The sequence below is a fragment of the Erinaceus europaeus genome, chromosome 6, assembly GCF_950295315.1.
Source record: "Erinaceus europaeus chromosome 6, mEriEur2.1, whole genome shotgun sequence".
In the NCBI taxonomy this organism is placed as follows: domain Eukaryota; kingdom Metazoa; phylum Chordata; class Mammalia; order Eulipotyphla; family Erinaceidae; genus Erinaceus; species Erinaceus europaeus.
Genome location: NC_080167.1, coordinates 25,555,779 through 25,569,205, shown reverse-complemented (window position 1 = coordinate 25,569,205; position 13,427 = coordinate 25,555,779). Strand labels below are relative to the sequence as shown.

Below are 13,427 nucleotides of genomic sequence, written 5' to 3'. Positions count from 1 at the left end.
ATCAACAATATTAGGGGGAGGAAATCACTGCACAGCTTTTCGGCAATTAAAAGATAATAAAGAACATTGTGAAATACTTTATTCCAATGAGAGTAGAATGTCTTAGAATAATTTTAGAACAATAATTTGCCTGTCCTCACACGGATAAGAAATATGAACTATCTTTATTTATTTATTTAAAATATTTATTTTCCCTTTTGTTGCCCTTGTTGTTTAACATTGTTGTGGTTATTGATGTCGTTGTTGGATAGGACAGAGAGAAATGGAGAAAGGAGGGGAAGACAGACAGAGACTGGGAGAGAAAGATAGACACCTGCAGCAGGACCTACTTCACCGCTTGTGAAGCGACTCCTCTGCAGGTGGGGAGCCAGGGCCTTGAACCAGGATCCTTCTTCCTGTCCTTGCGCTTTGCACCATGTGAGCTTAACTCGCTGAGCCACTGCCCGACTCCCAAATATGAACTATCTTATAGATATTAGAGGACATGAATGGATTACATCACTTAACAGTTCTCTCAAACATTAAACGGAATACTAATGTCGATCTTAAACTCTCTAAGGACATTACTAAACTAAATATTAAAGCTATCATAGCCCTCTTCCTAAACCATAAAAAAGACTTTGTAAGGAGGTTGGGCAGTAACTCAGTGGGTTAAGTGCACATGGCGCAAAGGGCAAGGACTGCATAAGGATCCCAGTTGGAGCCCCCAGCTCCCCACCTGCAGGGGAGTCACTTCAAAAGCGATGAAGCAGGGCTACAGGTGTCTTGTCTTTCTCTCCCCTTCTCTGTGTCCCCTCCTGTCTCTTGATTTCTCTCTGTCTTATCCAACAACAACAACATCAATGACAACAATAACAATAAGGACAACAAGGATAACAAAATGTGAAAAAATGGTCTTCAGGAGACCATTCTTAGTGTAGGCACTGAGCCCCAGCAGTAAACCTGGAGGCAAATAAATAAATAAATAAAAGACTTTGTAAGAAAAAAGGCTATACTCTCCCTCTCTCCCTCCCACACCACTTTCAATTTCTGTCCTATTTAGTAAAATAAAAATTAAAAAAAAGTAAAATAAAAAGCGAACAATGGCTGCCGGGAGCAGTAAATTCATAGTGAGCACCAGCAATAACCCTAGTGGAAATAAAAATAAATTTATAGACTAAGACTTGGCATGCCTATCATTGTAGAAATCCTTAGCATAATACTAGAAAGCCAAACCCATGTACATATAAAGTTGGTGGCATGTTTTATTCAATTTGGGAATAAATAACCAGTTCATATATTGATAACTACTAATAAGTGCTTTCACCATATAATTTAAGATTCAGTAAAAGTTGTGAGAGTGGGTACTATTTGAATTAAAAAGTTAATTCAGTGAGTCATCGTTTAATATATTTTTTCATTTGTAATTAAGAAGCAAAAAAAGTTATAAAATATATATTTCAAAATGTGTCATTTAAGATTAGTGTAATGAAGTGACACACACACAGACACAAAACATTTTGAAAGAAATTTAAGATAACTAAGAAAGAAGGGTTAACTATAGAGTATTCATTTGTTTGAAAGTTGATTTTTTAAACATTTATTTATTTATTTATTTATTCCCATTTGTTGCCCTTGTAGTTTTTTTTTTTTATTATTGTAGTTATTACTGATGTCGTTGTTGTTGGATAGGACAGAGAGAAATCGAGAGAAGAGGGGAAGACAGAGAGGGGGAAAGAAAGATAGACACCTGCAGACCTGCTTCACTGCCTGTGAAGCAACTCACCTGCAGGTGGGGAGCCGGGGGCTTGAACCGGGATTCTGACGCTGGTCCTAGTGCTTTGTGCCACCTGCACTTAACCTGCTGCGCTACAGCTCAACTCAGGCTGAATTTTTTTATAGTGAAAGTTATCTCCATATTATTATGTAGATAGTGGATTCTCAGGATTTTTTTCTTTATTGGGGGGGTTAATGGTTTTTATTCAACAGTAAACTGTTATAGTTGGTATATGTGTAACATTTCTCAGTTTTCCACATAACATTCTAATCCTGACCTAGGTCCTCCTCTGCCATCATGTTCCAGGACCTGAACTCTCCCTCCCACCCCAGAGTCCTTTACTTGGGTGCGGTAAACCTCAGGAATTTTAATGTGCAGAGAAATTTGTAGACCCATATAAAATAGTACAAATTGATATACATATTAGCCAAGTTGGAACTGCCAAATAACAAAACAATTCTTCCTCTTCTTCCTCTCCTATTTCTCCTTGTTCTCTTATTCCTCCTCATTATTATTATTGTTTTCTGGGTGCTAATACCTGTTTAACTCCACTGATGTTGTTTTTACTTTTCTTAAAATTTGAGACAGAGACAGGCAGGATGGAAGAGTTCGAATGAGAGACATCACAGCACCACTCTATCATTCATGACGTTTCCCTCCGTGCCATGTATGATGCTTCCCTAATATGCTGGTAGCTCTAACCCTGGTCGTTGTGCATGGTAAAATATGCACTCTGCTGGATATTTCTCAGTTCTGAAAACTTGTTGTGATGTTTTAGTGACTCAGGTAGCATGCTACTAACACAGAGCAGTAGACCAGAACAAGTTAAGAAATCATTCTTCCAAGTAGTCCCTTGATTTATGACATAGGCAGCAATGATGAACAATAGAAAAATCTTTGATCTTCTTTTTAAATGGTGCTGTTCATTAGGAGAATCTTCTCATGATAATGAAACTCCATGAAAGATAAGACTGTGAATTGTACTACGATTAAGGATGGCTATTATCATAGAGGCAAAGCAGTATGAGAGGAAGATAATTGAAAAAAATGTGACTAATTCTGACTAACAAGTAAGAAAAAAAAAAAAACCTCACAAAAAGAAAATTGATTTAAACAAATTGAGCAAACACTTAACAACAAGGTATATATTGAAATCCAGATATATATGAAATACATTATTTCACCAAGAAACAGAAATGCAGGTTCATGCCTACTCTTACTACACACTGAGAAGAATTTTTTTTTTCTTTTGCAGAGCTGGGATTCACATACACATATTTTTATTAACCTTGGCCGCTTTTTCAATCAGATGGAGAGAGACAGAGATAGGGAGAGAACTGAGCCCACCTCTGGTTACTCCTTTCTCCCTGACTTGGTTCTCACTAATACTGTAACCCAGCTGGCATAGCTCAGTCCAGGTGTTCTATTTTATAACATTGTGCCTATAGCTTTACGAAGCAGGAAAAAGTGAAATAAAAACTATAAACTACAGGGGACTAGCGACAGTTAACTTTAAAGCAGCCATATTTAGATTCTGTTTCTGGAGCTTGAAAGTAGAGTCAGTGAGAAGCATGTAGTTTATCCTGCACATAGCCGAGTCTGCTCTTTCTTCCTCCATCATGTAATCTCACATGTAATCTCAGGCTTTGGGTGTAGGGCAACCATAATGATGTGGACTTGACAAGACACTAGTCACTGCAAAATATTGATCACTGCCCAGGCACATTCAAATGAAGACTGCTACTAGGGGATCAGGTGGTGGTGCACCTGGTAGAGTGTACATGAAAACTGCCGGTCCTAGTCATTCTGGAGAATCAGGAATAGTGGGAAGACCGAGAAAATCACCTACAATGATGGATCAGTACAAGAACTTAAAGAAAACATCAAATCCAACAATGGTATTTAAAGATCTCAAAGAAACCTTCAGAGTTACTATGCTGGGATGATGAAATAGTTCACGTTAATGATGTGTCTACTTTGCCATGTGTGCAACCATGTTCCCATTGCATTGGACGAAGATTTGGTGCTGTAGTATCTTCCCCCATTTCTCTGTGTCTTGAAATTGGGACTTTCAAGGCCCACTCTACTAAGCCACTTTTACTTACACAAAATCCACAATTCATTGTTCTTTCGCTTTTTAACTGAAATTTTTAGTCCATATTTAACTTGGTATTGTTCATAAGCCCATTGTGTGTGTGTGTGTGTGTATTTACTTTTTTTTAAAAAAGATTTTATTTATTAGAAAGATAGGAGGAGAAAGAGAAAGAACCAGACATCACTCTGGTACAATGCTGCCAGCAATTGAACTCAGGACCTCATGCTTGAGAGTCTAATGCTTTAACCACTGCACCACCTCTGGGACCACTATATATTTACTTTTGAGAGAGATGGAGAGAGACAGAGAGAGACAGAGAGAGAGAGAGAGAGGGAGAGAGAGAGAGAGAGAGAGAGAGAGAGAGAGAGAGAGAGAGAGAGAAAGGGAGAGAGGGAGAGAGAGAGACCAGAGCACTGCTCAGCTCTGGTTTATGGTGGTGTGGGGGATTGAACCTGGGACTTTTGGAGCCTCAAGGATGAGAGTCTGTTTGCATAATCCTTGTGCTATCTCCCCCACCCTCGGCCCATTATTTGTTAATTAACTAAGTGACATTTTTGTTTTGAAAGTTTGAAATGACTTTATATATCTTAAAATGTAAACAGTAAGACTAGCACATAGTAGTAGTTTCAATGTGACCTATATATTGAATACTAATGAAACTATCCATCTGAATAGCACAACAAAGTTCAGTAATTTGAGAAAAAGAAAAGAAAAGAAATCAAACTGTATTTAGACTATGGAACAGTTCATGTTTGCATGTCACATTTTTTATATCAAAATATGAATAAAACAAATGTAACATAAATGTTCCACTTTTCTTTTAAGAATTTAATTTAAAATGAATCCTTTTGTATTCTTACTTTAAATCTTCTATGGAAAATCAAGAAATCAAGTTGCTATTTAAATTGTTATTTTATTTCCCTCAACAGAAAGTTGTTTTTTTAATGAACCCGCCCTTTCCTATTATTATTATTATTATTGTTTGCTGGAACTTCACTACTCCAGACTGACTTTTTTTTTTCGTAAGGGAAAGGATAGACACACATAGAGGGAGTTTATTCTGCACTAAAGCTTTCCTCAGTGTCTTGAGGGCTGTGGGCTTGAAGATGAGTTGCTAAATGGGAAAGTAGGAGCCTGGAAGTCCCTTGTGAGTTATCTCACTGGCCCTATTTTCAGTCTTAATATAATAGATTGTTTAATGCAATTTTCAACAGATGTACACATCTTTATTTTCTCTAACTTAATAGAACCAGTATTTTTTCACTCCCACATACATGGATAATAAATTATTGGAATTCATGCTTTATGGATCCAGTGATCATTTACTCACTAAAATCAATCACGTTTACTGTGAACTTTCTATTTCCTTTTCTTGATTAGCTCCATATAAAATCATTCTCCTCTTCATTGTTTGAAGACATTTAATGAAATGATTCTTGTTAACATTAATAAAAGAGGTGTCATGAAATCACTGTGCATCAATTAAGCATAATTACAACTTTATTGCATTTTAGTTGGTCTTTTTATTCTGTGACCCATTTGTCTTGTCTTGTGTGCTTAGCTGATAATTTACCCTAGCACATGATATTGCTAAACCTTTCCCTGGATATTTAGAACTGTTTTGAGTTTGTTGCAATTACTGTTAACTAATTTTTCTATTTAAGAAACAATTTGTCTTTCTAATATAAATCATTAATTTTTTTCTATTCCTCATCTTATGTATAAGTTTTTTTTTTCCTTCTAGAAAATTATCATGAAAAAAATTTGCAGTGATGTTGCTATGTGCATTTGTGTGTGAATAATTGGTAATTTAATTTATGTGGGAAATAATTTAATGTGGGAAATAATGATGTGGTACATATGTACAAAGGAATGCTAGGACTGGGGAGTCGGGCAGTAGCACAGCAGGTTAAGCGCACATGGAGCAAAGAGCAAGGACCGGCCTAAGGATACCGGTTCGAGTCCCAGGTACCCCACCTACAGGGTAGTCGCTTCACAGGCGGTGAAGCAGGTCTGCAGGTGTCTATCTTTCTCTCCCCCTCTCTGTCTTCCCCTCCTCTCTCCATTTCTCTCTGTCCTATCCAACAATGACGACGTCAGTAACAACAACAATAATAACTAAAACAATAAAACTACAAGGGCAACAAAAGGAAATAAATAAATAAAATATTAAAAAAAAGAAATGATGGACTTTTTTTTTTTTTTGCTAAGACTTGCTACTTCTCCTTCTCCTCCTCTTCCTCCTCCTTCTTCTTCTCCTCTTCCTCCTCCTCCTCCTCTTCTTCCTTCTCCTCTTCCTCCTCCTCCTCCTCTTCTTCTCCTCTTCCTCCTCCTCCTCCTCTTCTTCCTTCTCCTCCTCCTCCTCTTCCTCCTCCTCCTTCTCTGTTTTTTTAATGGGACCCTGGTCTCAATTGTGCACTCCCAATCACAAACTTTTGAATTCGTTTTATTTGATAGAAAGAGGAAGGGAGAGATATCATAGTAGAGGCTTACTATCCATGGAGCTTTCCTTTCTTTTAAATGCCCCACTCCTATCCTCCCCAACTCCCAGCAGTACTTGGGTTGAAATTTAGGACTTTTCACCTGGTAAGGCACATGCTATACCAGGTGAGCTAGTGCACAATTTATTTGTTGAGATTTCTTTATTTCTTTAAAAAATAATCATCCTGTATGTTGTATTTTATATTTTATTTCCTTTATAGAACTTATTTCCTAGGGATATAGATTCTTGGCGATGGCCCAGGATTTCTTTCTAAGTAACATTAACTTCTGAGGTGATTAATGAATGTTCAAAGATAAAAATGTAATCAAATTAACCACATACAAAGTCTGAAGTAAACTTTAGTTCTCACAGTACAGTCACCAGATTTTCTATAGGTAAAAGCATGGCTATAAAAACTTTTATTGAAATGAAATATGCCCCTCAGTGTTGAAATGCTTTTATTGTGATTGAATTCCCAACATCTTAAAGCTTTGCAGAAGGTGGTGTTTGTTAACATGTGACTTTTTAAATTTTATTCTAATTTATACTTTAAATGTAACTATCTTTACTTATTTTTTAAGATTCAGATCGTGACCATGAGGCTGACACACTTTCAATAACATATACCACTTAAAAATAGATTATTCTATAATTTCATAATCATTTGTAAGTTATACACTTAATTATATTGTGAAATTTTATACAATTCTAGAGATATTTGGATAAGAAATATTATACTTATTTTATAAGCAATTTATAGTTAAATGCTATGTTTTTAAATTGACTGCTTTTTATTAAATAGATCCATACACTTTTTGGGGGAGAATAGTGGGGCTGAGATCAGGAAACTTCTTAGGGTTGAGAATTAAATTAAATAAGTGTGATTTTTTTCTTTAAAAAAAAAAGGATTGTTTTTTGATGATTTGACATTATCATTAATTTGTGTGCTAGTTACATTTTCCTCCTACTGCCTTAAAGTTCTGATAACCAAACTAAGATTTTTTTTTTTTCCCGTAAGGAATTTAAATGTTATTCATTACAAGTTTGCATATTGTTTCTTATCCTTTAGAATTGAAAGCTGATTGTGGTGCCAGGGACACATTTCAGTTTGTTTAAACGACAGTAGTTGAAACATTGCTAGGTACTTAATTTGTTTGCTTATTATTTATTTTGGCTTTTTCTTTCCACAGCAAGTTGATGTGGAAAAATGGGTATGTGTTTCCATGTATTTACACAGAAATTGTGATATAAATGAGTGCATGTTTGCTATTGCCCCTAATATTTTTGTTTTGCTTCCTAGTGTGGCTTGTACTATTAGCATTTCCAATTCACGGCTGTATTATAATGAATAAAATATTTCACCAGTTTGTACTTAGTAGTTTTTGATTTTGCCTTATCTTAGGTGGCATATTTAAAAATAGTCTCTACTCTAAAAACTGTGTAGTTTATATTCAACTGGCTTTTTAATTGTGATGTGCTTCTTGCTCACAGGAAAGCTATTGTTTTCAGTGTTATAAATCCTTTATCAGAAAAACATGACGGTTTAATATTAATATTCTAGTGCTTAGCTCTTATGTGTTTCAATGTCTTATAAAGAAATACTGCCAAGATTTTAAAAAGTGAACATGAATGACAATATCATGATGAATAATGTTTTTGGAAGATTCTAGAGGCCAGTTTTGCTTATCGAGATTCTGACATGTTGTAATATATTCCAGCTCTTTTACTTTTATCCTAGTTTTGTCATTTGGAGAGAGAGAGAGATAGATCACATTTCCGTTCTGAATATCCCATAATCATAATGCTGAATGGAAATTTCAAATTTACCAACACCAGTCGACACTTTTTCTCACATGTATAAAACAGTCACTACTGTATTATTATTATTGTTGTTGTTATTATTATTATTATTCATTTTGCTATGTGACTTGCTGGGATGAACTTTCTTAAGACTGACTTTTAGCTTTGTTACTTTTGCTGACCCTATTCTCCTTTTCCTTCCCTGCGATATTTGTATTGCTCTTTCAATAGTGTGTCCTATCAACTTCGTGTCTGGCCTGTTTTTTGTGACTTTTTTTCTTCCTCATTCACTTTTTTAGCTCAATGTAGTCAAGGAAAGTTTAGCTTTTTCTATGATGATGAGACCCATACCATATACTGATTTTTGATGACTATTTCTGTATTATATCCTGGCAAATGTCTTCAGTCCTTCTGTATTTCTTTATAACTGGGCTATTACTAACTGTGCTGTTCTCTTTTGAAACAATTTTCTTCTGTGTGTAGAGTTGGCATTTTCATTCCAAGTTCATACTGCTCTTGTTTTCACAACGAATGCCTATTTCTAGGCCTGTATGTCACCTTTGGGGCCACATTGTACCTCTCCTCTGTCATATCAGTGATCCCCAAACAAGGTCCTCTGAGATCTTTGCTCATCTCGTTATTTGATTCCATATCCAAATCTCTAGTTTTTAAAAATAACTTCAAGCTTTCAATTCCTTTGGAAGTAGAATACATAAAGAAATGGAATTCCCATTTATCATTGCCCGTGTGTATTCCATTTGTACCTCTTCATTTGGCTACTTTTGACTTGCCATACTGTGTTCATCTTATTTTCATAAGAGTTGATCCTCCTCAGTATTTATTCTTACTAGGTTGATTTGTAAATCTTTATTGTGGAGATTGCTTTCTGGTGTTGAGAAAGTAATAGCTCTTTGTTTGGGTTTGAGTCCCTGACTACAATATAAAAGCACCTTGCAAAGAGGAATCCTTCATAGCCAGCGGAGCACTGCTATGGAATGTGGCCTGACTTCCCTGGGCCAATGACCTCACCTAGAGAGTCCTGGAACCCCACCTCTCCAGAGCCCTGCCCCACTAGGGAAATACAGAAACAGGCTGGGAGTATGAGTCAACCTGCTAATGCCCATGTCCAGCAAAGAAGCAATTATTAGAAGCCAGACCTTCCACTTTCTGCACCGCATAGTGATGCTGGGTCCATACTCCCAGAGGGATAAAGAATAGGAAAGCTTGGTCTTGTCAATATCTCCATTTTATAAATAAAAATTTTAAAAAGAACCAATCAAGCAAACAAACAAACAGAAAAAAAAAAAAAAAACAGGCAGTGGTACACCTGGTTAAGCACACACAAGGTCCTAAATTCAAACTCCTGGTCCTCACTTTCAGGGAGAAAGCCTCATGGGTGGTAAAGCAGATCTGCAGGTGTCTGTCTCTCTCCCTCTTTAACGGCCCCCTTCTTAATTTCTCTGTCTCATGAATAAAAAATACATTTTTAAATAAAATTGAAATATTAAATGAAAGAGAAAGAAAGATATCTCTGACCTGTGATTCTCTTGCTGTGGCCCCATGCTAGTCAGTATTGATCACTTCTTCAAAACAGAGTCTCTTGGCAGCACTGAAGACAATTTCATGCTGCCACAGTTCTTTGGTTTTTCACTAATTTATTGGCAGTGCTCTATATTCTGTTCATGACCTGGGCTATGTCAGCTATCTCTTACTGCTCCATCTCTAGGCATAAGCAGACAGATACTAGTCTGTTGTATCCGAGGCCTTGGACATACAGTTATAATTGAAACCACCCTTGCTAGATTTGAGCTTGGAGTGGAAAGGAACCAGGACTCTAAGACAAAGAAGTCTTCTCTGTAACAAACCTCTTTATTCTCTAAATGCTTCTGACAGCCTCCTACAGTTGGGGGTCAGCTAAGGACAACAAGCACATTTTCAGCCACCTCCTACCTATGTGTTCTAGCAAAGTGCTTTAGAATATGGTTGTATTTTGTATGACTTTGTTCAGAAACAGGTGTTCTGTTTAACACCCTGTCACATTGGCTTGTCTACAGAGTGTATTTGGCAACCCTAGGTTAAGACTCTTATGATCATTATGTCATGAATATTTATCAAACTTAAAAGTGCTTTATCCATTTTCTGATATCTTAATTCTTGGTAATGTTATTAAAGATCAGTTATTCTCAATAGATCTCTGCTTTTCTCTTGCTCTCTTTTCCCCTCCCTCCCTCTCTCCTTCCCTTCCTTCCTTCCTTCCTTCCTTCCTCTATTCTTATTTCCAGTATCTCCTCGAGCTTTTGTGTTTCACTATCAGCCCATTAAATAAACACTTCTCTGCACATTTCAAGAGAGAGTATTTGGGAATTCTGTATTAACTTCTATCTATGCCCCCAGTTTTTCAGCACCTAGTTCTCTATAACTCTTGTTTCTCATGTATAGGCCTGGGGTTACAGGCCTTGGGTACAGTTAAAGTTAGGCATGGGGAAAAAATCATATAGTTGTATATGAAACATTTCCTATAGACTGAATCATGTCTAGTAATATATTTACTATTTTAAGATACTATGTTATTAATAGGTGGTAATAATATAATAGCCTTGCAAATATTAGTAAGTCAGTAGCAGTTTAAAAGAATAATGCATTTTCAATTGCAAGTTTTATGTAAGGTTCCATGAAATGCTTTCATGTTACCAACATTCATTCATATTTGAAATGTTTGAGAAATATACAATATATTCTATATCCTGATATAGATGATTTTTGCATGCAGTCAGTGATCTGAGTATAGGGTTGGTTTTATATGTTTGTCAGCAGGTATAGTAATGATCTGTACATCCTCTGTAGAAATAAATTTGCTGGGAGTCAGGTGGTAGTGCAGTATGTTAAGCGCAGGTGGCGCAAAGCCAAGGACCAGCGTAAAGATCCCGGTTCAAGCCCCCAGCTCTCCACCTGCAAGGGGGGTCCCTTCACAAGCGGTGAAGCAGGTCTGCAGGTGTCACCTGCAAGGGGGGTCCCTTCACAAGCGGTGAAGCAGGTCTGCAGGTGTCTATCTTTCCCCCTCTTCCCCTTCTCTCTCCATTTCTCTCTGTTTTATCTAACAACAACTACATTAATAACAACAACTACAACAACCATGAAAATCAACAAGGACAACAATTGGAAATAAATAAATATTTCAAAAAAGAAGAAAAAAAAAGAAAGAAATTTGCTATACTTGATTTAGAGAAGAAAGCCTTTCTTTTTAATTTATGTATTTTAAATTATTTATTATTTATTGGACAGAGACAGGAAAAATGAGAGGAAAGGGAAGGAAAGAGAGACACTTGCAACACTGAATCTTTTCACCTGCAGGTGGGGAATGGGTGCTTGAACCTGGGTCCTTGAGCATAATAAAATGCACTCTAGTACCACCACTCTGCCCCAGAGAAAGATTTTCTTTTTTTTTTTAATCTTAAATTAAAAAAATTTTTTTTTTAATATTTATTTTATTTATTCCCTTATGTTGCCCTTGTTGTTTTATTGTTGTATTTATTATTGTTGTTGTCGTTGTTGGATAGGACAGAGAGAAATGGAGAGAGGAGGGGAAGACAGAGAGGAGGAGAGAAAGATAGACACCTGCAGACCTGCTTCACCGCCTGTGAAGCGACTGCCCTGCAGGTGGGGAGCCGGGGTTTGAACCGGGATCCTTATGCCGGTCCTTGTGCTTTGCGCCACCCTGCGCTTAACCCGTTGCGCTACAGCCCGACTCCCGAGAAAGATTTTCTTAAGAAACACTGGAAGAGTCATCTTCTTTGTGTCGTCTTGGATAGGATTTGAAGACATTATTGTGAGATAAACCAAGAAGAGAATGACAAATACCAAATGATCTCGCTTATAGGCAGACATATATATACAGGGAGAGAGAACACAAATTCAAACTTTCACTGGGAAGGATGTTTTCCATCAAAGAAAAGGACTCCAGGAAAGAAGGGAGAGGGTTAGACTGTGAAAAGAACCTTGGGGTGCTAGTGCATGATGATGTAAAAGGACTTAGGTTGTGGGTGAGGATATTCTGCAGAGAACCTTCACAGGGAGATGAGAAAGTGTACCCATGTGTCAGTGCACTAATGACTGCACTGTAAACCATTAACTCTCCCAATAAAAATGATATTTAAAAAAAAAATGACTGGAAAATGAAAAAAAACCCTGATAGCACTTCTACTTCCTATTTTAGGAATTCCTGCATCTTAGTGATTTATGAATATGTCACTGTGATAAAATAGAAGCATTTAGAGCAACTTATTCGAGTCGTATGTTTTTCTTCTTTCTTCTGAGAAAACTTGATAATGATAGCTCACCTGCATAATGTGTCAACCTTGCCATATGCAAAACCCTGGTTTAAACTCAGCTTCCATTCCATTGCAGGAAACTTCAGTGTTGTGTGTGTGTGTCTGTCTGTCTGTCTGTCTTTCCTTTAGGAAAAAAAATCAGCCCAATGCAGTAAGGCCCCAGCAAAATTAAAAAGAGAATGGGAAAGCTATCATGGGAGGGGGTGGGTTATGGAGATTGGGTGGTGGGAATTGTGTGGAGTTGTACCCCTCCTACCTTATGTTTTTGTTCATTAATCCTTTCTTAAATAAAAAAATTTAAAAATAAAAAAAAATCATCAGAAAAAAACAACAACAAAAAAAGAAAACTGGGTAATTATGTAGACAAGATATGTCAATATCATTACATTTAAAATGAACAAAAGGCTGTTCATTTACATAATGTGAACATTTTGATTAGATGAAAAAGACAATGACAATCAACTTTACCTCCCCAGTGGATTTCTCCAAAAGAAACATTGACAGATGCATATATTAATAGGTGCAGTATAATCATTCACACAAGGGGTGTAAGAGTATGTCATGGGCTGTTTCATTGCATGTATACTCTTATCTCTTATGGACAGAAAGGTTCTTGTCATATTTTTAAGATAAATTCATATGTTAACACCTTTGTTTCAGTTGTCATTTCATGCAACTGAAACAACAGTTTAAAAATCAATGTTGAACTGGAAGGCATAATTGTGATAGAGGAATTGGGGGGGGGGACATTGCTTGAATTGCAATTTCTAAATTGAATGTAATTATTTGTTTGCTATCAGATATCTTTATTTTAATTTTAAGAACACAGAATTGTTCTTTCATTTAATTTCCTACCCATACTTATTTGTACATGATAAGAAAATTATTTTCACTTCTTAGATGTACTGGAACAAGTTGCATATATACTTACAGATCAAAGACTATGCCACTTTTTTTGTCATTTAT

General features: G+C 36.4%; 1 protein-coding gene across 1 annotated transcript in view; it reads left to right on the top strand.

The window, feature by feature from the left end:
• RYR2 (ryanodine receptor 2) overlaps positions 1-13,427 on the top strand; it is an 820,963-nt gene that overhangs the window by 332,907 nt on the left and 474,629 nt on the right. Inside the window, exon 4 of the mRNA XM_060191940.1 lies at positions 7,524-7,544. Coding sequence (XP_060047923.1) covers positions 7,524-7,544 — 21 coding nt within the window. The remainder of the gene's footprint in view (positions 1-7,523; positions 7,545-13,427) is intronic.